At 59.1% G+C, this 25,235-nt stretch overlaps 1 protein-coding gene across 2 annotated transcripts; it reads left to right on the top strand.

The window, feature by feature from the left end:
* Positions 1-7,388: 7,388 nt before the first annotated feature.
* Positions 7,389-25,122, top strand: KCNH3 (potassium voltage-gated channel subfamily H member 3). Of its 2 annotated transcripts, none has more exons than XR_010411528.1 (15): positions 7,389-7,869; positions 9,332-9,565; positions 10,042-10,176; positions 11,465-11,598; positions 12,033-12,276; positions 12,655-12,812; positions 12,899-13,106; positions 16,890-17,171; positions 17,458-17,657; positions 18,117-18,366; positions 21,790-22,007; positions 22,729-23,060; positions 23,176-23,282; positions 23,444-23,550; positions 24,151-24,174. XR_010411528.1 is itself a non-coding variant. In XM_045873496.3 (15 exons), exons 1-15 carry the CDS (start codon positions 7,794-7,796, stop codon positions 24,935-24,937), a joined length of 3,252 nt encoding a protein of 1,083 aa, XP_045729452.1. In that variant the 5' UTR covers positions 7,389-7,793; the 3' UTR covers positions 24,938-25,122. The 2 variants fall into 2 exon arrangements, 1 of the variants encoding a protein (XP_045729452.1); XM_045873496.3 differs by lacking the exon at positions 23,176-23,282 and adding an exon at positions 24,341-25,122 and having other exon boundaries at positions 24,151-24,227.
* The last annotated feature ends 113 nt before the right edge of the window (positions 25,123-25,235 follow it).

The raw sequence follows: 25,235 nt of genomic DNA, 5'->3' as shown, positions 1-25,235 counted from the left end.
ATAACAGCAGAGCTTTTTCCTTCTCTGGAGTCTGCAGGCCGGCCTGCAAGTGGCAGTGGGGCAGAACTTAGCCGCCTCAGGGCTTCCCTTGGCTCTTCGGCTGCAACTCAGCTGCCGGAGTTCAGGTTGGTTGAACAGATTGAGAGAGGGAGAGAATGTGTGTGTGTGTGTGTGTGTGTGTCTTTCAGTAAAGAAAACAGTAGTCAAGGAATACTAGGAAGCCATTTTCTAAAGGGCTGATCACCTCATTTGGGGGAATTTGTCCAACAACACCATCAGCCTGCTGAGTGTCAGGGAGAAGCCCTTCTTTTCTGATTAATTGCTTCCCTTTCTATACTTGACAGAAAATCCAGAGATTGAAGTAACCTTGAAGGATTATGAGGTCTTTCCCTGTATCCAGGCAAGACTGTATTTAACCTCCTAGGTGGATGGGAGGCCTCATGTTTGTCAAAACCACCTTGAAGAGGGGCACTGGGCTGGCTCAGTTGTAGAGCATGTGACTCTTGATCTCAGGGTTGTGGTGCCTGGCTGGCTAAGTTGGTTGGGCCTCCTCCAACTCTTGGTTTCGGTTCATGTACATGATCTCATGGGTTGTGGGATCAGGCCCGCATTGGGCTCCTTGCTCAGCGGGAAGTCTGCTTGGGGATTCTCTCCCTCTGCACCTCCCCCTACTCTCTCCTTCCCTCTCTCTCAAATAACCTTTAAAAAGGGCGGGGGCGCCTGGGTGGCTCAGTCCTTAAGCGTCTGCGTTCGGCTCAGGTCATGATCCCAGGGTCCTGGGATCGAGCCCCTCATCAGGCTCTCTGCTCAGCAGGAGGCCTGCTTCTCTCTCTCCCACTCCCTCTGCTTGTGTTCCCTCTCTCGCTGTGTCTCCCTCTGTCAAATAAATAAATAGAATCTTTAAAGAAATAAAATTTTAAAAATAAAAAAAAGAGTGTATACAACTTAAATCTCTTTCCATGTCAGTATTCATAAATATACCTTGTTCTTTCTGTGGCTACATAATATCCCATTGTATAAACTTAACATAATTAACCAGTCCCTAATGATGGTTTTCAGTTTTTTGTTATCATAAGTATTGCTGAAATGAGCATCTTATAATACATATATAATTTTTACTTGTGAGTATATCTTCAGGGTAGATTCCTAGGATGGAGTTGCTGGGCCATATAGTTATTGAAAAAGCCCTTTTACAGATGCATGGATTTACACTCTTCATCAACAACGTTTGGGAGTGCTTTGTACAGCTGCTAAGCTGGAAGCTAAGGAGAGGTAAAGATAAGTAAACTACAGCCCTTCAAGGGGCTGATACCCTAGTTGAGATGACTGACACATTGAATAAGATACTAGGAGGTAGTAGTGTTGCATGAAAGAGCCCCCCTGTCTGGTGAGTACAGTGCACGAAGCACTGCGCTGAGGGCTGGGGCCTGGGCTTACAATAGGACTAGACCAAAGAATGGTCAGGCTTTTGTTCAGTGACTTAAGATACGGTGACCTCGTATTTCAGAATCCCAAGCCAGGGTGCAGTCATGTGAGTACGAATGTATGTATGGGGAAAAGCAAGATAACCTATTTTAGGTTGGGAGTGACCTGGAGAAGCCAGCCAGCAGTGATGATTACCAGTCTGTGAACGAACCTGTACTTTCGGAGATCAGTGAAGTAATGACGTGCTGCCCCCTGGAAATTCTGCCTCTTGACCTAACAAAATGAGGATCTGTCTTGCCTGATTTATAGGGTTCAACCCACCTTCTTACCCCACCCGGTGGGGTTATATCTATAAGGCAGCACACTTCGTGGGAGAAAAAGTTGTTCAAGTCAGTATATATTTGGAGGTCACCCAAAAGAAGCTGTTGTCACTGTTTGGCCCGTTCGGAGTACCAGAGTGAATCCTGGTAGCCGGAACAACGAGACTGTTCGGTCAGGCTCGACGTCTGGTTGCATTGGCCACCTGAGCACATTCTTTCCTTCAAACATTGGGGCACCTACTGTGTGCTGGGCACTATGCTGAGTTCGGAGGCAAAGATAAATGGTTCCAGGTCTTTCCTCAGCCACTTTGCCGGTGAAGGAAACAGAGCTCTTAGCTCTTTAAACTCTTGGAAGTCGGGTCTGGTGGCTACGCAGTGTGGTGGAGGGGAAAGACCCAGGACTTCTAAGACATACACTTGGATTTTAATTCTGCCTTCCCAACTTGCTAGCTCTGTGACCCACTAGCCTTGGGCAAATTACGTCACATCTTCCTGAACTGTAAGTGGACACAATGGCAACTACTTCCTGGAGGGGCGGGAGGGTCGCTACCCTGGTGCCTGAGCTAACCAGTGACACGCTGAACATCCACTCAGCAGAACTCCTTTGCTTTTCCGTCTCTCCTGCCCTGTTAAAAAGAGTGTGGGGGCGCCTGAGTGGCTCAGTCGGTTAAGCGACTGCCTTCGGCTCAGGTCATGATCCTGGAGTCCCGGGATCGAGTCCCGCATCGGGCTCCCTGCTTGGCAGGGAGTCTGCTTCTCCCTCTGACCCTCCCCCCTCTCATGTGCTCTCTCTCATTCTCTCTCAAATAAATAAATAAAATCTTTAAAAAAAAAAAGTGTGAAAGACTTCCCCTATCTCCAGCCAGACAGACCTAGGAAGAAGGTCAAAAAAGAATGACTCCATCACGCTATCCCTTCTGTAGTTTTTCTCCTGCGTGCCTACCCCCCCAGGACAGTGTGCTCCGTACCCCTCTTGTCTGTCTGCCATACCCATCAGAGAAGCCCGCCATCACCTCCCGGTTCCGAGCTCTGGGGGGGCGGGGGGGGGGAGCAGGTGCAGGCCAGAGGCCGACGGTGCTGAGCAAGGTAAACAGCAGCATAGCCGTGCGCGGGAGTGAGGCCGGAGCTGGGGCTGCCCAGAGGAGAGTCAGGGAACGTTCTTTCCGTCCAGGTGCTGAGGCCGCCTTGTTACCGGCTCTGCTCCTCACCCAGGGGGAGACGCTATCTGACGATGTTACTGGGGAAGGAAACTCACCCACCATCACTGCCACCAGCACAACCATTCCCCAGCCCGCCCGCCCCTTCACTGCCGTCAAAACAGCAGGAACAAATACCACCCACTCTGATTCCTCAGGGAAAAGTCAGGTCTCCTTTTTATGTCTCTCTTCAACTTAACCCAGTTAGGCTTTCTCTATAACTAGATTTCAAACAAATCCGTTTTCTGGTGTTGCTAGAACATGCAGATTGAGATTGAGATTTCTCAGACTTACTCCCTTGCCCGGCACAGGCAGGACTGCTGTAGACTCCCCTCCCCACGGGGCTGGGGAGCCAGCAGTCAACCGCAGTAGCTCCCCATGGTTTGGGGGGCCGGGTTGCTGGGCACTGTGGGCACTCACGACAGGTCACTGAACGCTCATCCAAATGACCATGCTGTCCCCTTTGAATAGGCTTTTTGCCAAAGGATAGGACAAAGCACTCCAGCAAGATGGCACAGTAACAAACTGTCAACATAGTCAAATCTTGATTCATAGCTGGTTCCTCCACTTACTAGCCGTATGACATACAGCAGCTTCCGTACGTGTAAATAAAACCATGTATCTTCCAGGATTCCCTCGTTTGAAAATGTATTCTGGTTTACTCACCCTAGCTAGGATCCTCCATTAACAGAAAAGGAATGACCTAGAATGAGATCGCCAAGGAGTGGCCAAGTACTGGAGGCCTCAAAATTTTCCAAAATGTGTGTTTGTTTTGGTGGCAATGGGGAACCTTCTGTGAGGCTTCCTCCTGAGCTCATTTCCGCATTTCCAGCACCCACGGCCAGGGTAAGCACGCAGGGGGACTCTGATAACAATCCCAACCATCTACTAAGCTCATCTCAACAGTCCTTTGAGGAGAGATCATTTCACAAACGAAGGAACTGATGCTCTTGGAGATTAACACCCACCCAACTCCTATCCCCGTCCAAGGTCATCAGTGGCAGACCCAGAATTCAAATCCAGACTCGCCTGACTTGGAAACCTGAGATTTTCCCACCGCTCAACACAGCCTTGGAAGCAGAGCCTGGCCACATTGGCTGACAGAGCCAGGCTGGAAACAGACCTGGGGACCTCCAGAAAGGAGGGAGAAAGTGGGAAGAGGAGAGGGGAGGGGCCCAGGGCTCTGTTCCTCGACAGCCACCTGCTCTCACCCCCTGCACACGGTGACTGACTCCGCCTGCGCTTTGGGGGATGGGGTGCTTTTTCCATCTTTTGTGTCTTGAACGGTTTTTCCCTTGCTTTGCTCTTCTCTCTCTCCTAGTTCCTTTTGTAGATAATACTCCCACAGGCCTCCCACGGCAGCTCCAAAACGCAGCCTCCTGAGTTTCTTCTTTTTGATAATGGCTTTGAGCTGTCTCTGAACAGGGCTCCCTCAACCTTCCCCTCCCTGTGACTCCCCACTGTGGCCCAATGAGTCAAGAGTTGGGGAAATGGAAGGGGAAAGGGGCTTACTGTGCTCCCTGACCTCCCAGTACCCCTGTTCACTTCTCAGCTCCTCCCCAACCCCCATCTGTCTGTCTCCTAGATGTGGGTCCCCACCCCTTATTGTATATGTACGGTGGGGGGGCGGGCATGGAAGGAGGAGGCAAGGAATCTGTTACTGTTAGCTGAGGGGGCCTTAGGCTAAGTCCAGCAGGAAGATCTGAGAGACTAGGTGAAGTGGAAGAGGGAGGAGAGCAGGAGGCCCTATGCCTGAACACTTGCCAATGGGCCAAAAGGTCACCTGAAATCAGGTGGGACTGAAGGACTTGGGCAGTGTCCACATCCCCATCCCATACTCACATTCCCACAAATTCTTTGAAGGGCAGTGGGGGAAGGGGTTTAAAGTCCAAAACATTATAGTTTCATTCTGGTATAAGAAGAGTGATCGTAACATTCAATAAAGGTTAGTATGTTTTCTAGTACATTTGGGACCAGGGCACCAAAACAGTGATTCAGGCGTTGATTCTGGAGCTGCTGGAGGAGGCGGTGCATCTTATTTAACCTCTCGGCCTCAATCTTTTCATCTGGAAATTGGCAATTATAACAGTAAATGCTTCATAGAGTTATGATGAACATTAATCCAAATAAAGCACTTAACACAGCACTTGGTGCAAAGTTAATGCTCAGTAAACATGAACTATCATTCTTTGCAGCACCTCACATTCCATCTACCCCCCCGCTCACCCCGACCTGAGGTGTCTGCTTTGGGTTTGTCTTAATATCTAAACCATTGTCTTTAATAACCCAAATTAGCCTAGGCTGACAAACTGGAAGCCTGAAAATCTGAACACTTAAATGCGTGACTGCAGGGCCACCCAGATCTGGTACACAGTCCTCGTGAGTGCCCACACAGCTAGCCTGAGGTTCTGGGTCCCCGGTGGGAGATGGCTGTGCTAGAGTGAGGCCGACTCTGGACCTGGGGGTGGAAAGCTGTCAGGGTTGGAACCCTAGTTCTGCCAATTACCAACTTGGTTACCTTGAACAAGTCCCTCCCCCCCTCCCATTCTTTCTTTCTCTCTCTCTCTGCCTCTGTTTCTCATTTGAGAATGGAGTGTAAGTAGTATCTACCTTGCTTATTTCCCAGGAACCCTATGAAATTCAAAATCAGATGACAAACATTTACATGATGCAAATGCCACACGCTGTTCTAAGTCCTTTACTCATGTAATCTTCCCAACAGCTCTCTGAGGTAGGTATCATGTATTACCATCCCCACTTCACAAAGGAGAAAATGGGGCCCCAGAAGGAAAATCACACAGACAGCAAGTGGCAGGGCTATTGTCAGACTAAGTTGGGCCCTTTCAACCACTGCCTTGTCTGGTCTCCAAGTGAGGTGACTGCTAAACTGCACCCTCTCCTAGTAGAATGTTCGAACATAGTGGAGGGCACGTTGATGGGCTTGGGGGGAGAGCTGACCTTGCTTGTGGAGGTGGGCGTGGGGAGCATGATCTGCAGGTTCCTTGGGGTCTTTCTTCCTGGGAGCAGGATTCCAGGATTCAGAGGACTTGCGGAGGAGGACCCTTCCTCCCCTTTCTCCTAAAGCACCAGCTCATTTAAATACAGGTGTCTGGGGCTTTGGCCCTTGTAGCAGCTGGAGAGAGGGGTGGGGCAGGTGACGCTCCTTTCTTTCCGATGCTGGTGGCTGTGCATGTGTCTTCTAGAGTGGTGGCGGTGCTGGGCCTCCCGCTTCCCTCGGGGAACAAATTGCTGTGTCGGCCCCGGCGGCTCCTCTGCGCGCGGGCGGTAGCCGCGCTCGCTGGCAAATCGTGGGAGGGAGGAGGAGCGGCGCTGGCAGAGCGAGGCTGGGGGCACCGACGCAGCGCCGAGACGAGCTGCAGACTGCCGCCGCGGCCCCGCACCACTCCGCCCCGCCCGAGCCCTCCCCCGCGCCCCTCCCCCGAGGGGGTCCCTGCGACCACCGCGCCCCCTACAGCGCGGAGCCCAGTTCCCCGGGACTGGAGGGGGTGGGGCAGCGGAGGCCGGGTCCCTCTCACTCCCCGCTCGCAGGCACCCACACGCACGGGCTTAGGAAGTTCTCCCAGTGACTGACGTCCTACCCGTCCGCTCTATTTGCAACCTGACCTTCTGGAGCAGCGTGACAGAGGCCAAAGGTGACAAATAATAGAAATATAGGGGCGGGACTAAGGACCTAGGGCTACTCCCCTCCCTCCCACACCCTTCACACACACACACACGCGCGCGCGCACACACACGCACACACACACACACCGGCACTCACGGAGAGCGTCTCAACCTTACTTCCAGGGCTACCCACCCTCCAGTCTCCTGACAGCTCCTGCCTGCAGCTGCACGGCCCAGTGATGAGGGTCAAGTTGAGGCTGAGAATGGCCTGGATGCCCAGAGGCTGTGTTTAGACACCGCCCTCCCCATCTCCTTTTAGACTTTCCTGTACAGTTGGGGCCCCTCCAGGGGCCGCAACCTCCCCCTACTACCCGCCTCCCCCACCTCCGCCCAGTAGCCCAGCCCCCTTTCCCACTACATTTTTCCTCGGGGAAAGCGTCCTCTAAAACAACCCCCACCCCAGCCGCTCACCCCCCGCCGGAGCTCTCCTCTGGTCCCTCCGGGGGAGGAGAGTCTGCGAGGCTCAGTGCGAACCCCCATGCTGCAGAGAAAGACGCCTCGCCCCTGCGCTGAGTCAGCCCGAGCGGGACCAGGCGCTCGCCGGTCTTCTCCGAGGGGCGGGCGGGGCGGCTTGGGGCGGCTCGGGCGGCCGCCGCGGCGGGGGTAGAAGGGCCGCCGCCTCCCCTGCCCCCCACCGAGGTCCCGAGGGGAGGAGATCCCTAGGCGGGAGGCCTGTCCCTTTAAGGAGGCGGCCCTGCCTGGGTGTGCCCGTCTCCATGGTTACCCCGGTGCAGGCGGCGGGCGCCGGAGGGAGGGAGGGAGGGAGGCTGCCGCCTCTCCCCGACAGACGGAGGGAGCTGCGGGAACCCGGCGCCGAGCGGAGCCCGAGCGGGAGCCGACCCGCAGCCGAAACGGGAGCCGCCGCCGCCGCCGCCGCCGCCGCGAGCGGAAGGTGCAGAGAGCGCAGCGGGCGCCGAGCTCGGAGCCCGGGATTCGTGGGCGGCCAGGACGCGAGAGGCCGCGCGCCATGCTCCGGGCCCCGACGGCGGGGACGCCCCCTCGCGCACCGGCTGCTGGCCGGGCCTGCGAGCCCGGGGTGGGCTTCGGCCTCCGACGGCTTCGCTAGGGGGCGCGGGGCCGGGCGGGGGGCGGCCGAGCTGGGCGCCCTCCCCCGGTGCTGAGCCCCCGCGCCCCGGAGGGATGGGGCGGGCGGCTCCGGCCGCCTAAGATGCCGGCCATGCGGGGACTCCTGGCGCCGCAGAACACCTTCCTGGACACCATCGCCACGCGCTTCGACGGCACGCGTGAGTCTGACCTTCGCCCCGCTGGCTCCCAGAGAAGCCGTTTCCTGCCAGGGTTCCCGCAGGTCCCGCACCCCGACATCTCGGCCTGGCGCCCTCTGTTCTCACCTTCCCTCCCCAGTGCCCCGCTTTTAGCCGGGACCACTGTCTCCTTCCAGACGCCGTTTCCCAAAGGTTCAGGGTCCACTCTGCCCCAGGTTGGTCAAAAACAGCCAGAAGTCTCCCGGTTTGGGGCCCAGGATGCCATTTGTTGGCGAGGGCGCGAACCCCGACCTAGTCAGTCTAACTCACCCCATCCCTGTGTCTGGCGCTATCCTACCGACTACCATGGAAGTGGCGGGGCGGGGGTGGGGGGGGAGGAGGCAGAGGAGCGGTGCTCAGGGACAACCGGAGGGTTCAAAAGACGGATTTAGAAAAGAGGTTTGCCAAAGGAGATGGAGTAGGCGGGATTAGGAGCGCAGTGTTAGTCCAAGCTCACCTCACCGCCTAAACTCTCCAGCCCAAACCCACAGAACCCCTCTAGACCCAAAAAGCTAGGTTTGGGTAGTCCCACCAAGACTGGGGAAGTTTGGAGTAGGTGACCAGAGCTTCTGGATCCTGGGTCCCCAGGGCTCTGAACACATGGAAAGTGGTGCAAACCCCCTCCCTTCTTCTTCTCCCTCACACTCACCCCCCAGTGGGGCTTCCCAGCTCTCTGCCTATAGTCCTCCATGGTCTTGCATTTTCTGATAGGGGGTGGGAGCCCATCACTGAGCACCCCCTCTCCAAACACACACACACACACACACACACAGGCTTCTCCATCTGCTTTGCCCTGCGCTTGGCTCCTGCAGCCTGCTGATTCAGTGCCCTCCACTCCCCAATACATTCCTGGTTCCAGGCTGTGCTGTTCAGCTACAATTCTTACACCCCCATTCTCAATCACATCCACTAATTCCTGAGCCAGGTCCGGCAGCTGGGTTTCACACAAGGGGTGCAGAATGGAAGGTGGCCTGGACTGCCTCCCATCCAGGTGGGTCCCAGCGAGAGGAGCCAGACAGCCACCCTGGGTACCTAGCTGATGAGCAAACCTGGCAGAGGTAGGAGTAGGGCTAGGCTGCCTAGAGCTGGTTGTGCAGTCCTCCCCTGGGGCAACCCAACCCTACCCTTACCCCAAGCTGCTCAGGACACAGTCTGGAGGGCACAGTTCCCACACAGGGCTGCATTCACCAACCTCCGTGTTCACATGTGTTGAGTCCTGAGTGCACACATACACACACTGCTAGGAGTGGACTCCGTACATAGGCGACACACTGATTCTGTTTATAAACAGCGCCTGCCCTAACCCCCAGGCTCAGACACACACACACAGAGGGTTCTTGGGCTTTGTGACACCACACTTTGGTTGCAGGCATTTAGGAAAGGAGGGGTGGTAGATCCTGGGCCCCTTCACCCCATGCCTCCTCTGAGAGGTGCTCTCTTGCAGACAGTAACTTCGTGCTGGGCAACGCCCAGGTGGCGGGGCTCTTCCCCGTGGTCTACTGCTCTGATGGCTTCTGCGACCTCACGGGGTTCTCCCGGGCCGAGGTCATGCAGCGGGGCTGTGCCTGCTCCTTCCTCTATGGGCCAGACACCAGTGAGCTTGTCCGCCAACAGATCCGCAAGGCCCTGGATGAGCACAAGGAGTTCAAGGCTGAGCTGATCCTGTACCGGAAGAGCGGTGAGGGGCCACCTGGCCAGCCCACCTCACTTTTGAGGTCTCACCCAGCCTGGCACGCACTCCATCTACGGTCTCTGTGTTCCATCCCCATCATCTCCATCTCCCCATCTCCCCCCATCTTCCCACTTACCCATTTCCTTCTCCACCCCATCCACTGCCCCTGGCTTCTCTCTTCCATCTTCATCTTAGCCTCAGCCTCTACTCAATTTCCGATCTTGGGTTTCTCACCCGAGCAGAGAAATGTCCCCGTCTCAGCAGGACAGATCTATGGACACATATGTCTGATGGTCATCTCTGCTCTCCTTTGCTTTCCCCGACCCTGTTCCATCAAGCCCTGTCCTAAGTGGAGCCAGGCTGCCCCCCGCCCCAGGAAAGCCCTGATCCTGCCTGTGTCTTGGCCAGGGCTGGCAGTGGGACCTCTGTCACCTCGGGCAAGGTGACGATAGGAGCTGGGCTGAGTCTGTCTTTGTGCCCAGGGCTCCCATTCTGGTGTCTCCTGGATGTGATACCCATAAAGAATGAGAAAGGGGAGGTGGCCCTCTTCCTGGTCTCTCACAAGGATATCAGCGACACCAAGAACCGAGGGGGCCCCGACAACTGGAAGGAGACAGGTGGGTGCCTGTGGCGCTGTTCATTTAGCTGCTGTGGCTGGCTGGCTGGCACGTTGGGCACCTCAGGCCTGGGCGGGGCCTTGGCACCCAGCTCGGGCTTGTGGGTCCCCCCACCCCCTTGCATTCATTAACTCCTGCTTTGCTGGGTGAGAGGCCTATGCTGCCCTCATTTCCACGTGCCCAGGTATGGAAAGCTTGTTTCCAAAAGACCAGTTGAGACAAAGTTGGGAGGTTTGGTTTTTTTTTTTTTTTTTAGATTTTATTTATTTGCGAGAGAGAGAATGAGAGACAGAGAGCATGAGAGGGAGGAGGGTCAGAGGGAGAAGCAGACTCCCTGCTGAGCGGGGAGCCCGATGTGGGACTCGATCCCGGGACTCCAGGATCATGACCTGAGCCGAAGGCAGTCACTTAACCGACTGAGCCACCCAGGCGCCCCAAAGTTGGGAGTTTTAAAGTCCACTTTGCTAAGAAACTGAGAGCAAACAAACTCCCCTAGTGCCACTGAGGTACCTTTTTCTGACCAATTCGTGGGGCTAAGCGCAGATCCACCTGGTTCCTTTCCCTCCCACAGACCTGACTCGGAGCTCCAGCCAAAGCCTGCTTTTTTTTTTTTTCCTAAAGATTTTATTTATTTATTTGTCAGAGAGAGAGAGAGCACAAGGAGGGGGAGTAGTAGGTAGAGGCAGAGGGAGAAGGAGGTTCCCCACTGAGCAAGGAGCCGGGTGCGGATTCAGGACTCAATCCCAGGACCCTGGGATCATGACCTGAGCCGAAGGCAGATACTTAACTGACTGAGCCACCCAGGCATCCCTAAAGCCCGCTTTTATCCTCCTAAAAGGCATCCTAAAGCCCTCGTGTATCCTCCAAGGGCTGGCAGAGGCCTTTGACCAACTCAGAAAGCTGTCATCAGAAGCTGGCTTTGCCACTGGGGATGCCAGGGGTACTCTCCATTCCCCACTCCCCACCCCCAGCCCTGGGAATCATCTCCCTACTCCTCTCTCAGGCCTTTCCCTATGGAGATCCTCTCCTGCCTTTGCCTTGATCCAGACCTCCTTCTGCTGGAAGCAGGCATGGGGAGGAGCATCTATAAGCACCCACAGGACTGCCCATTGCTGGGGCTGGCTAATGCCCCTAGAAATGAGGATGCTGGAGCCCCCAACTCTAAACAGACTAACTGGTCCATGAGTCAGACCAGCTCACGGGCCAGCAACTGGTGTCCTACACCCAAGACCCTAGCTGGGGTGTGCAGGCACTCCCGCCATCATCCTCATGGGCCCCTCTTTTGCAGGTGGTGGCCGGCGCCGATATGGCCGGGCAGGAACCAAAGGCTTCAATGCCAACCGGCGGCGGAGCCGGGCTGTGCTCTACCACCTGTCTGGGCACCTGCAGAAACAGCCCAAGGGCAAGCACAAGCTCAATAAGGTGGATTGCGCACAAGGGTGTGTGTTTGGGGGGCAGGGTAGGGGCAAGCTGAGGAGATGGAGGAGGGGAACGCAGCCCACCAGAGGGAGGATGTCCAGGGGACCACCCAGGCCCTACCAGCGCTTAGGGGGTTGTGAATGAGGGAGGGAAGGAATGTCAAATACCTGATCCATCAAAGATACAGTCTTGGCCCTGGTGGCAGATGGGCCTTGGATCAATATTGGCTCCTCCCCCAAGCAGTGGTGTGACCTCAGCTAAGTCTGGCCTCCCTGATCCTCAGTCTTCTGATCTCTAACATGGGGACTCTAATGCCTGTGTCAGAGGTAGCTTTGAGTATGCAGGGAGAGAAGGTGGATGCCTGTCCCAGGCCCTATCCAAACTCAGTCTCTGCCAATTTCCTGTCCTCCCGGCCGGACCTGCCCTGCCTCACTCAGGGGGTATTTGGGGAGAAGCCAAACTTGCCCGAGTACAAAGTAGCTGCCATCCGAAAGTCACGTTTCATCCTGCTGCACTGTGGGGCACTGAGGGCCACTTGGGACGGCTTCATCCTGCTCGCCACCCTCTACGTGGCTGTCACCGTGCCCTACAGCGTGTGTGTGAGCACAGCCCGGGAGCCCAGCGCCGCCCGCAGTGCCCCCAGCGTCTGTGATCTGGCCGTGGAGGTCCTCTTCATTCTTGGTACGTGTGCCCTGTGCCTCCCACCCCACCCTGCACCGGGCACCCCTCGGGCTCTGATGGGGAGAGTCTGCATGGCTTCCGTGCCTGCTGACGAGTGTCCCCCATGTCCTCCCCATTTGAGACCTGTGGGCTTTGACATCAAACCTAGGTTCCAAACATGTCTCTACTGCTAATGGGTTATCAGACCCTGAGCTGATTGTTGCGCTCCAAGCCTCAGCTTCTCCCTCCATCAAATAGGCACAACAATGTCCACCCTTTAGAGTTCTGTGAGAAGGAAGATGGTCGGGGGCCCAGGACAGTGTCAGATACTGAGCAGGTGCCCAGTAAGGTGTGGCTCCTCCTCTACCCCATGCTAAGTCCCACCCGGACTTCCTGCAGACATCGTGCTGAATTTCCGCACCACGTTCGTGTCCAAGTCGGGCCAGGTAGTGTTTGCCCCAAAGTCCATCTGCCTCCACTACGTCACCACCTGGTTCCTGCTGGATGTCATCGCGGCGCTGCCCTTCGACCTGCTACATGCCTTCAAGGTCAATGTGGTCAGTGCGGCCGGGCTGGGTGGGCTCTGGGGCAGGGTGGGTGGGGCCTGCCCTGGGGTGACCTCCCCGCGTGCCCCCCACCTCAGTACTTTGGGGCGCACCTGCTGAAGACGGTGCGGCTGCTGCGCCTCCTGCGCCTGCTCCCGCGGCTGGACCGCTACTCCCAGTACAGCGCCGTGGTGCTCACCCTGCTCATGGCGGTGTTCGCCCTGCTCGCCCACTGGGTGGCCTGCATCTGGTTCTACATCGGCCAGCGGGAGATCGAGAGCAGTGCCTCGGAGCTGCCGGAGATCGGTACTGGAGGCCTCCAGGGGGCGGGGGGGTGTACGTCCGTGTCAGGGGAGCATGTCTGCTCGAGCGTGTACGTCAGGAAAACGTGAGTCCAAGTGTGTGTGTGTGAGCTGATCCATGTGCAAATCTGCCTCTGCAGGCGTATCCGGGGCATTCGGGCAAGTGCGGATGTGTTTGCGAGGAGAATGGGGGCCGGCGCGCCCGCGCGCGTGTGTGGTGTGTGTGTGCGCACGGGTGTGAGCGTGACAGAGCCACGCCCTTGAGGCAGGCCTGTTCTTCAGCAGTTGGGCATAGTGGGGAAAGCCCAGTGGGCTGCCCAGGGGGGTCCCGTTCAGCCATCATGGTCTCCTTGTGGCCTTAGTTTTTGTCCCATTCCCCAGGCCCCTGCCCAGCTGAGAACCGCACCCCTCTCGGGAGAAGGCGTGCGGGGAGCTGCTGCCCTCCTGGGCGCCTCTGATGCCTGGTGCTTCCCCAGCACCCTCCGGGAATCCCGGCCATGCACCCCGCCTGCTGAGGCCCTGCCCCGCTCTCCTTACCTCTAGGCCCGTCTCTCTCAGCTGCTTCTCCGCCCTCCCCCAGGCCTCAAATGCAGCCTTTCTCAGCGCCCCACTGGTGTCTTCACTCTCCTTCACTTCACCTCCACTGCCACTCTCCCTCTGCTCGCCTCCCACTCACATCTTAACTCCTGCCAGGAAGGCTCCCACCCCCACCTCTCCACCCAAAATGGCAACTGGCAGGTCACGGGGACCTTCTGGGGCCAAACCCTCATCTCCTTGAAGTCCTGTGGTACCCGACCCTGCTAACCACACTCCTTTGAACTGCTCTACTTCTCTGCCCTGAGCAATGCGGCGCTCACCAGCCTCGCCTGCGCCGGCCCGTCTCTTCCCCTCACCTAGTGCCTGTGATCCCGCCGAGGCCCTACACCGTCTCAGCTTCCATCCTCCCCCTAACTCCAAACCCTTCCATTCCAGCCTGTTCTAATTCTGCATACCCTGAGGCTCCAAAACCGAACACACGTCCTTCCTCCCATGCCCTCCAGCCTTCTCGTGGCTTCCCAGTAACTGGCCTGTGGTGCCCGGTCTAGTCAGCGGGCAACAGGCCAGCTGCTCAACGGGCCTGGCATGACCATCTGCTCCTTGGTGGGATCATCAGGAGCGCAGGTGGGCCTTAGAAACATGCTCTGATCTGTTCCCAGGGACGAGGAGGCTCCTGCAAATCCTCTCTCTCTCACCAAGCCCTTGGAGACTGATGTGTGGCCCAGAGGCCCAGTGGATATTCCCCAAAGCTCTAGTTGCTGAGCACATGGAACCGGGATGCTCCAGGCAGTGTCAGCACCTGCCCTTGGCACCTGCCCTGCCCAGAGGGATGCTGTGGTGGAGGCGGCTCTGGGGTCAGACGGCCACCCAGCAAACACAGTCAGTGGGCTGGAAGATAGATAATTGTGATGCAGGACCCTGATCCCAAAGTGGGCTGAGACACCAAATCCCCGGGTCAGTTCGCTCCTAAACAGGACCCACCAGATGCTCCGAGTCATGCATCCATGTGGCTCCTTGTTCTGACCCCCTTACAGAGGATGCTCAGCTGACATGAAGAATATCTTTGGCTCCTGGAGGGGCTCTGAGTCCCACCATGGAGAACATGGGCAGGTGGGAGGCAGGCTGTTTTGCAGATACACATGTTAATTCTAGCACCCTTGAACCCTAAGCTTTCGAGTGATTTCATTTTATTTGGGGCTGATTCGAGCTCACATTAGGGGAGTTTCCAAGTCCTTCACATCATCATCTCCTCCTTTCTCCAGAGAAACTACTCCCCAGCGGGGTCAGAGCCACACCCAGACCTCCCAGAATCCAGCCCCAGAAGGGATGTCTGGAGGGCGAGTGGCGCCCCCTCCTAGTTCAGCCCTGGTGGGAGGCACCTTCTCCTGGCTTCTCTGCCTTGGTTCTGGTGCTCCTCTGGCCATGGTGTGGACACAGTCCCTTCCCCCCATTCCCATTAGCCCAGTGGAGATGGGCTGGATTTTCAAAAGATGGTACTAAAAACTGAGGGAGATCCCTCAGGGCACTTCTCAGTACGAAAGCCACCAGCCTCCAGAACAGCCTCCCCACACCACCAGCTCCAGGAGCTGCCAGTGCCCCATAACCCAAACAGAGAGGACAGCCCCCTCTGCCACCCTCCCCTCATCCTCCTGCTTCTCACCCCTTGCCCTCCACCCTCCTTACCTGGCAACTGGCTTCAGGTCAGGGGCCCAACTGGGGAATAGTGGCTGAAGAGTTTTTCACAGGAGGATGAGTGCTCACCTTGGCTCAGGCCTTAACATATCTTACCAAATTCTAAGAATTTGACGCCCCCAGTGTGAACCCCACATTCTAGCTAAGCGGAGCTATTTGCCTGCACTTGTCTCCATCTCTAGGGTTGGCCCACTCTGGCCTTCCCCTAGGTCAGGAACAACCTTCTCTCAGTTTCTTTGAATCAAAACTCTACCCATCCTCTGAGACCAAGCGCCAGTGTTCCCTCTTTCAGGAAGCCCTCTAGCCCTAACCCATAGCATGTTAGTTTGAACCCCATCATATGGCACTCAGGTTTGTGCATGAGGCACATGTTTGTGAGATTGCTGAATGAACGGCTCCAGGGGTGAGGAGGGGTGTGGAGATCTCGGGGAGCAGAGTGTGTAAGGTGTTCAGGAGAGTGTGGAGCAGGGAGGCTGGGTGTGTCCAGGTGGGGGGCAGCAGAGTGCATGCAGAGAGGCGAGTTCCACTGCAGCCTGAGGTCCTGAGCCCACCTCTGCACTTGCCCTCTGTTTCTCCACTCTGGATCTGCCCTCTCTCCCTTGCTCCCCTGACTCCCGGCTCTGCCAGGACCCCTGGGACCCCTGTGAACCCCAGGAACCCCCATCCAACACCCGAGAATTCCCACAACCTTCCGGCTAGGCTCCGAGTGACTCTGAGCAGCCAGAGCTCCTGAGAGACCCCAGTACACAGCCCCACCTCCTGCCAAGGCCAGGCCAGGGAACGTGTGATCGATGGCGAGACTGGAGCACTCTCCAGCTTGGGCCGGATGTCCCAGGCTGGCCCGTGTGCGCAGGCGTGTTCAAGAGCCTCTGTGCGCGCACAGGTGCCTGCCTGCCGGTGGCCTTTGAGTGTGCTCACCCGTGTGCTCGTGCTCACCTCCTACCTGGGTGTCCGAGCGCAAGCACCCGTGTGCCCTTGTCTCTCTCCCAAGTGCGCACAGGCTTCTTCCGTGTGAGTGGCTGGCCGTGCACCTGTGAATGTGCTCACACGTGTGCGTCCTCATCCTCTCGACTGTGCCGAGCACGTCCGTGGCCTTGGCGGTGCTCGCGCGCGCGTCCACGTCGGCGTGCCTGAGAGCGCGTCCGGGGGGCTGGGCGGTTTGCGCGGTGGTGGGGCCGCGTGAGGGTGAGGCGGCTCCCGGAGCAGGTGAGCCGAGAGGAGCAAGAGGAGTCTGGGTGGACGAGGTAGAGGAGGTGGCATCCAGCTGGGCCTGTTCCCTGGGGGTCGTGCCAGCCACGGGGAAGAGGGTGTGTGCTCCTTGCTCGGCACTGACAGACCCCGGCCGGGGAGGCCACAGCCGCGTGCTCACGTGCTTGTCTGGGGCGGGGTTGAGGGGGCGGGCGGGGCTGTGCTGGACTGGCAGAGCGGCGGGAAGACTTGGGCGGTGGATCTGCGTCCACGTGTCCCCCGCGGGGCTGGGGCAGGGACAGTGGGCACCCTGGGCCTGTAGTGCAGGCCTTGCGGTCCGAGGCTCAGGCACGCCCGTCCCCTCCCCCAGGCTGGCTGCAGGAGCTGGCCCGCCGACTGGAGACGCCCTACTACCTGGTGGGCCAGAGCCCCGCCGCAGGGAACAGCTCGGGCCAGGGCGACAACTGCAGCAGCGTCAGCGGGGAGGCCAACAGGACGGGACTGGAGCTCCTGGGCGGCCCCTCACTGCGCAGCGCCTACATCACCTCCCTCTACTTCGCGCTCAGCAGCCTCACCAGCGTGGGCTTCGGCAACGTGTCCGCCAACACGGACACTGAGAAGATCTTCTCCATCTGCACCATGCTCATTGGCGGTGAGGCCTGCTGCTCTCCCGCCCACTCTCAGCCCTCTGACCCCAGGCGGCCCCCATCCGCGCCTCCCCCAGGGTCCCCAGGTCCTTCCTAGCGGTTCTTCTGCTTTGGGGGACCCGAGGAACACAGACCCAGGGCCAAGGGAGCCCCCCTGGGCTATAGGACTCCGTGCCACACAGTGGCCTGTGCCTGGGCCAGGAGCCTGTGGGGGCGGGGGGAGAGGACAGATGTGCCCAGCGTGGTGTCAGGCCGGGCCTGGAGGTGACCCCCTGTCGCCACCCTCCCCAGCCCTGATGCACGCGGTGGTGTTTGGGAACGTGACGGCCATCATCCAGCGCATGTACGCCCGCCGCTTTCTGTACCACAGCCGCACCCGGGACCTGCGCGACTACATCCGCATCCACCGCATCCCCAAGCCCCTCAAGCAGCGCATGCTCGAGTACTTCCAGGCGACCTGGGCTGTGAACAACGGTATCGACACCACTGAGGTGCGCAGGCCTCCTGGGGGGCCCTTCCAGCCTTCATTCCTTGGAGGAGTATGCGCTTGGCCTAAAATCCCCAGGAGTGGGCTGGGGGGCAAGGAACGCTGAATTTTGGCTTCCGCGCTACTCGGGGGTTGGGGGGTTGGGGGGTGGGTGGGGACTGGGGGGAGACAGTAGTATGGGGCAGAGGGTGGTCAAGAAGGCTTGGAGGGCTTTCTCCACCCTCGCTAGGCCTGGGGGCTCTGCTCACTGACATCCAGGTGTGGGCCCGGAGGAGGAAAGCCCAGCTGCTCGCGGCGGGCTAAAGTGATTGGGAGCGAGGCCGAGGCGGCCCCCCTCACTGACTGTACCCCGTGTAGAGCCTCGGGTTGCTCCCCAGGCCTGCAGGGATGTAAAGGAGCTGGCTGGAGGCTGCCCTCCATTCTGCCACCACCGACCTCCCCACGCCCCCCCCCCCCCCCCCAGCTGCTGCAGAGCCTCCCGGACGAGCTCCGGGCAGACATCGCCATGCACCTGCACAAGGAGGTTTTGCAGCTGCCCCTGTTTGAGGCCGCGAGCCGCGGCTGCCTGCGGGCACTGTCCCTGGCCCTGCGGCCCGCCTTCTGCACGCCGGGCGAGTACCTCATCCACCAAGGGGACGCTCTCCAGGCCCTCTACTTCGTCTGCTCCGGCTCCATGGAGGTGCTCAAGGGGGGCACTGTACTCGCAATCCTAGGTGTGTGGGGGCAGGAGGGGACCCAGGGCCTTGCGGGAGGCGGGTGGAACGGGGGCCCCCTCAGCAGAAGCACGGAGAGAGGACACAGTTAAGGCGGCCCCGGGAAACAGCTAGGATGGAGCCGGGAGGAGCCGTGGAGCCCAGGGCAAAGCTCACAGTGGGCCCAGTGACCACCAGGTGGCAACACAAGGAGCTGGAAACTGTGCTGCAGGCGTGCGAGGCTCCCTGAGTGCAGACCCAGCCCAGAGCCGAGGAGGGGGTGGGGGGATCAGCATTTCCCCGTCAAGGAGGAAGAGCAGTGCTGGAGAGAGAGCTCAGGCAGGGCTGCGAGGGGCCCGTGGGAGCTCTCCTGGCGGGACCGGCCACGGCCGGTCACAGAGCAGGGCCCAGGGCGCGGGTGGGTGAAGGCAGGGCTCAGACTCTGCCTGTATACTTCCCTTCGTGGCCAAAGAAGGAGGTGGAGATGGGTCGTCCAGTCCCTGGACGAGGAAGAAGAGCTTGCAGGTGTGTGGAATGGACGTCGTTAACAGTGCTGACCCTGAGTCTCGCAGGCGGGCTGGCACTTAGGTGCTTCTGTTCACACAGACCTCGCAAAACCCATGGCAGGGGCGCTGGTGTCAGGCCTGTTTTGCCTGGAAGGAGCGGGGGGCTTGGAGAGGTTCATAAATTGGCAGGAGGGGTTGGAGCCTCATCCACCAACCCTAAAGCTCAGGTTTCATTCACTGTGCTCTCAGGCGCTTTGCTCGAGGAGAGCTGTGTCCCGAAGAAAGGGCACGATTTCAGGGTGGCAGGACGCACACACGAGGCTTTAGGAAGGCAGGTGCAAGCGCTTTGGGAAACAGGGCTGCACAGCTCCCCAGCTGTGGGAGGCTCTCAGCAGTGAACCCAGCAGGTGCAAACTCTGGGATCGGCTTAGGTCATGGAGGGCCTCGCCCAGGAGATGGAAGGGAGGTGAATCCTCAGCCAAGGACTCGTAGACTCACTGTGCAGATGGCTGACCCCTGGAGGGGCTGAGGTTTGTCACTAACCTGGAGAATTAAAAAGACCAGACAACCAGCAGCTACTGTGTGTCCCTCTCCTCTCCCTTGAGGAGGGTGATCTTCCAACAGGAAAAAGAAATACCATAAAGGGGGTCTGGGAGGTAAGAGAGGCCAGAGGCTGCCACACCTTTCACTTTGAGTCTTTTTTGAGTTTGGCTGCTGGGCCTAGATGCCTCTTATGCCAGGACTCTGAGCGAATGGAACTATGGCCACTCACATGTTGCTGGCAACATTAAGAAATGAGGGAGAACCGGAGAGATTCAGAAGGGCAAACAGATTTTGACAACTGCAGACTGGTCAAGACTGTCGGGCGGCTTATTAAACAGATGGTTTTCAGCTCGGAGCCGAGGAAGCCGTGAGGCTGGGAGCTGGCATCAGTCCTGCAAGAACGATTCTTCCCTGATGCCAGGAACAAGGGTGCAGAATAATGTTCACTATTAAGACGGATCCCTAAGGATGTCCCCCGCCTGTGCCCCAGGCCTTTGCCTCACTGCCTGTGTCCCCAGCACCGGAATTTTGCCACCTTTGATCCCTCGTGTTCCTGCTGAACCGTTTCAGCTGTTGACGTGACAAGGGTCTGGATGCCCTGGTGAATTCCTGGCTCCCCACCAGCCGGTTTTCTACTTTGCCTTCACCCCCGCCCCCACCCGCCTCCTTAGCCGGACGTCCAGGGGCTTCCTGCCTGTTGCCAACTGCGGAGGCTCACGGTGCAGTGATTCTGGCCCCTACCTCCGTGTCTGAACTGACAGCTAAGCACCCACAGTCAGCTGTGGGGGCAGGAGAAGAGGCGGACTGGGTGCCGGCGCCAAGAAGACCTGAGGGGGCCGGAGAGCTGAGAGGTTCCAGCCGAGAGGCCAGCCTGCAGAGCCGTCTCTGGTCTGAGACCAGTGGCACGGAGCTCTGTCCTCGGTCTTGTCCTTTTTCTCAATCTGTCTCACCTTTTGGATGAAGACAAAAAAATACACACTTCTCCTATTTCCAGATGACACACACAAGGAGAGAGAGCTCATTCATCAGATGAGCACATGGAGATCCAAACAGCTCTCAGAAGGAACCAGAAGGATGGCCCCAGACCAAGAAAATACGATTTAACAGCGATGCCTTCTACACTTAAGTTTGAGCAAAAGTCCAAGCACATTTACAGGAGGCTGCTAAGCTCAGTTCTGCAGCAGGAGGCGGCCTGCGGCGGGGGGTGGCAGTGATCCATCTTTTTCCTTGAGGGTAAGGAAAGGCTTCCCAGTCTTGTGAACTCGGACAGTGGGTTGGGCAGTGAGTGGGCTCTGCCGAAGCGCCCACCAGCATGCCAGCCCTGTTGGAAGCCGTCTGTAGGGCACTCTTGTCCGGAGGGCGAGGACGGAAATGAACTTTGATTGGCCGTCTCTGTGTCAGGCGCTTTACCTGCTCTAACTTGTTTAATCCTCGCGTGTCCCTGATGGGAGACACTCTAGTTCATGGATTCTTTTTCTTTTAAAAGATTTTATTTAGTCATTTGACAGAGAGAGACACAGCGAGAGAGGGAACACAAGCAGGGGAAGTGGGAGAGGGAGAAGCAGGCTTCCCGTGGAGCAGGGAGCCCAATGCGGGACTCTATCCCAGGACCCTGGGATCATGACCTGAGCCGAAGGCAGATGCTTAACGACTGAGCCACCCAGGCGCCCCTAGCTCATTGATTCTAAGATGCACATTTCTTCCCTACAATTTAACCTCTCCGAGATGGGGATGCAGACTGTAATTGATGTCATTGTACAATGCTGTCGGCCAGGTGGCAGCCTCAGCTGGGTGGTGGGAAAACCCTCCATTGACACCTTCTGGTAAGATCCAGAAAGCACCACGACTCAGTCCAACACAAAATCAGTCGTGCAAGCACCAGGGCTCATGGAGATGAAGTAATGTGGCCGCCTGACAGCGCTGTGCCCCACGGGGCACTAACCTCCAGGTTCCTGGACAAGCCCCGCCTGAATCACCTGTGAGGCTTGAACAATATCGGATGGTGGGTCTCCTGTAGGTATCATGAATCCGTAGGTAGAGATGGGGCCTGGGAGTGATTGGCTTAGCTGTCGTAAGGGATTCGGAGCTACAGGCAGCCTGGGGACTGCTCAGTTGTCTTAGAGCTAAAATTCAAATGGGTCCAGCACAGTGGCTTCGATCCCGGATGTGCTTGAGCACCTGGATCTCAGTGCGTCTCACTCCAAGCCTGCCCGAAGAGCCGGGGGCAGGCAGCCAGGGTTGGCTAGGGCCTGGGCACCCTCTCTGTGCTGGCTCTCAAGGCCCCACGGAGCTCACAGGGGAAGCTCAGCTGCCTCTGCTTGACTCCCCTGCCCAGGGCCGGGGGGGGGGGGGGGGGGGGGGGGCAGGGCTCACTGACCTCTGCTTCCGCTTCCAGGGAAGGGTGATCTGATTGGCTGCGAGCTGCCCCGGCGGGAGCAGGTGGTCAAGGCCAATGCTGACGTAAAGGGGCTGACCTACTGCGTCCTACAGTGTCTACAGCTGGCTGGGCTGCACGAGAGCCTCGCACTGTACCCCGAGTTTGCCCCACGCTTCAGCCGGGGCCTCCGAGGGGAGCTCAGCTATAACCTGGGTGCCGGTGGAGGCCACGCAGAGGTGGGAGCACTGGGAATGTGTGCAGAGGGGGCTGGGGTGCCAGGGGCCTGAGGAGGTGGACAGAGGTTGGGTTTAGGAGGCACTGTGTGAGCGTCTGGCCTGGTGTTAGCAGCGCCACACGTCATGGGGGGTCTACACTCTCCCGTCTCCTGTCCCTTCACACCCACGCTGTCCTTTAGCTCCCACCGCCCTCCCGGCTCTCCCTGGCCCATCTGAGACGGCCTGGCCTGGTCCACAGCCAAGTCTTAAGGGATGGAGGCTGAGGGCCGCACATGAGGGATGGGACCCCCGGGTAGGGCCAGGCACTTGTCCTCCGGGCCGCCTCTGAAGAGAGCCCTGTGGCTCCCCCGGCTTCTTCACCGTGAGAGAGAACTGTTCTGAGGGGCTTTGAATTTTCCTGGCTTGTATCATTAATTCCAAACCTGTTTTTAGCACGGTGTTCTCCTGGATAGTTTGGTTAGCCTGAGGGACCAAGTAGAGGGGTGGTGTATCCACATTTGGCTAGAATTTTGAGAGGCAGCAAATTCCGTCAGGGCTTGTGGCTTTGTGGTGGCAGCAGAAAAGCAGTCCCCGCCCCCCATACACACCTGAGCCTCTTCCTCTGAGGGTGGGAGATATTGGGCATCCAGTTTAACAAAGATGGCTCCTTCTAGGGAGAAGAGGTCGGGGTGGGGCACAGTAGGGCTATCCATGCCGCTTCCCTGTCCCCCACTGTCCCCAGGTGGACACCAGCTCCCTGAGTGGCGACAACACCCTTATGTCCACGTTGGAGGAGAAGGAGACGGATGGGGAGCAGGGCCCCACGGCCTCCCCAGCCCCAGCCGATGAGCCTTCCAGCCCCTTGCTGTCCCCCAGCTGCACCTCCTCCTCCTCAGCTGCTAAGCTGCTATCCCCACGTCAAACGGCGCCCCGGCCCAGGCTGAGGGGCAGGGGACGGCCCAGCAGGGCAGGGGCTGCGCAGGCTGAGGCTGGCCCCTCTGTCCACCCTCGAAGCTTAGAGGGTCTGCAGCTGCCCTCCGTGCCATGGAACGTACCCCCGGATCTGAGCCCCAGGTAAGCAGGCCCTGGGCCACTGCACTCTGGCAGAGGTGGTGGGGATAGGGCTGGGGCCTCAGCCGGACAGCGTCCTTCCCATCCTTCCATCCTAACCCATGCCTGCCTCCTCCAGGAAGTCTTCTTGGACTCTACCTTCCTGTGCCGCCCCCGCCCCCCCACCCCACCATTTGGTGCCTGGCTGTTCACTGCTTAGAATTCCCGCTGTGTCATGTTGCTCAGGTTTGGATCCCTAGCAAAACCGCAAGCTCCTAAGGAGAGGGCCCGAGTGTTACCTGCCCCGGGCCCTGGGCTCCAGGCTCCTGCCGCTTGTGTGCGTGGTTGCCGGGTGCCGCAGGGGCTGCCTGCGGACTGATCTGTCGCCCTGGCCCCTGTGTCCGCAGGGTAGTCGATGGCATTGAGGACGGCTGTGGCTCCGACCAGCCCAAGTTCTCCTTCCGTGTGGGGCGGTCTGGCCCCGAGTGCAGCAGCAGTCCCTCCCCCGGGCCAGGTACTGGGGCGCGGGTTCCAGCGGGGCTGGGGGAGGTCGGCAGGGCTGCCTCTTGGCCCGGGAAACCTGAGGGGCTGGCGGGGTCCAGCCTTCCTGCCCTCTTGCCCTTCTCAACCTACACGGCTGGGCGGGGCAGTGCGGTGGGGAAGACCAGCCCCCGCTGCCGGAAGGCCGCCGGGTCGCGGCTCGGCGCCCTGCGGTCAGCTCTCGGCGGCGGGGTCCGGTTCTCGCCCCAGCTTCTGGTCTGTAATACGGCGGTTGTGCGTGTGAAGTAAGATGATGTTGCTACGACCCCGGGGAGGACAGAGGGCTGTGAGTGGCCCTGAGAGTGGACCAGGGAATGAGCGCCCCGGAGCGCTCCCGTGTCTGGAGGACAGGCACAAAGAGCAGCTTCCCGAGGGGAAAGCGCCGGGCAGCGTGCCCGAGACCCCCGGCGGTTTGGGCAGAATTCCGCAGCCGGGGCAAGGCTGGAAGTGGCCGCTGCTGGCGTCCGGTCCCGCCAGGCCACGGCGGTCTGTGCTAACTGGGGCAGGGGCCCGCGCGCCGGGCCATCTCCGCTTCGCGGTGCCGGCTGCTGACTCGTCCTCCTCCTGTTCGCAGAGAATGGCCTGCTCACTGTCCCCCTCGGGCCTGGCGAGGCAAGGAGCACAGACACCCTGGACAAGCTGCGGCAGGCGGTGGGTGAGGGGCGAGCTGGAGGCAGGGAGGGGGGAGGGGCGGGCACTGCTCTTGGTGTGAGGTCCGGACTCCTCTAACTGGGAGCTCTTTCCTCCTCCCTCGCTCCCCAAAGGTGACAGAGCTGTCTGAGCAGGTGCTGCAGATGCGGGAGGGCCTGCAGTCACTTCGCCAGGCTGTGCAGCAAGTCCTGGCACCCCACGGGGAGAGCCCTTGCCCTCGGGCAGCAGCAGAGGGGCCGTGCCTAGCCAGCGCCTCCGGGCTCTTGCAGCCTCTGTGTGTGGACACTGGGACATCCTCCTACTGCCTGCAGCCCCCTGCTGGCTCTGTCTTGGGTGGGACCTGGCCCCACCCTCGCCCAGGGCCCCCTCCCCTCGTGGCACCCTGGCCCTGGGGCCCCCCAGCATCTCAGAGCTCCCCTTGGCCTCGAGCCACAGCTTTCTGGGCCTCCACCTCTGACTCTGAGCCCCCGGGCTCAGGAGAACTCTGCCCCGAGCCCAGCACCCCTGGTTCGCCACCTCCTGAGGAAGGGGCTAGGACTGGGCCACCAGAGCCCATGAACCAGGCTGAGGCTGCTAGCACTGGAGAGCCCCCACCAGGGTCAGGGGGCCTGGCCTTGCCCTGGGAACCCCACAGCCTGGAGATGGTGCTTATCGGCTGTCACGGCTCTGGCACAGTCCAGTGGACCCAGGAAGAAGGCACAGGGGTCTGACTGCCAGCCCCAGACCTCCGTGTTGCCAGACATGCTGCCATCTGCGGCCCGGCCTGAACGCGGGGCGGAGGAAGGGGGGCAGCCACCCCTCCAGGACTCTGTGCTGCCCGCCCCCCCGGCTCAGGGTGGGGAGCCGGAGAATTAAAGAGCCTCAGGGGCAGGCCCCAGGCTGGGAATCTCTGGGCCCCTCCTCAGCCTACTCCTCTGTTTCCCTCTGCGGGATGGGGGACAGAGGCCTGAGGCCAAGGAGGGATTCTGCCACCCCCTGCATGTGTCCCTGCCTCACCACTCCCGTTTT

Source organism: Mirounga angustirostris, unplaced genomic scaffold (assembly GCF_029215605.1).
Source record: "Mirounga angustirostris isolate CCGP_5_RB_7025 unplaced genomic scaffold, mMirAng1.0.hap1 SCAF_5, whole genome shotgun sequence".
NCBI classification, from domain to species: Eukaryota; Metazoa; Chordata; class Mammalia; order Carnivora; family Phocidae; genus Mirounga; species Mirounga angustirostris.
Note: the sequence above shows the minus strand (reverse complement) of the source record. Positions and strands in the feature narration are given on the sequence as shown.

Bases quoted from the DNA above. Each gene is read 5' to 3' on its own strand.
- KCNH3 (XM_045873496.3), top strand. From the start codon at position 7,794: ATGCCGGCCATGCGGGGACTCCTGGCGCCGCAGAACACCTTCCTGGAC. The intron at 12,277-12,654 runs GTACGTGTGCCC...GACTTCCTGCAG, and splicing joins GGAGGTCCTCTTCATTCTTG to ACATCGTGCTGAATTTCCGC. The intron at 17,172-17,457 runs GTGAGGCCTGCT...CACCCTCCCCAG, and splicing joins CTGCACCATGCTCATTGGCG to CCCTGATGCACGCGGTGGTG.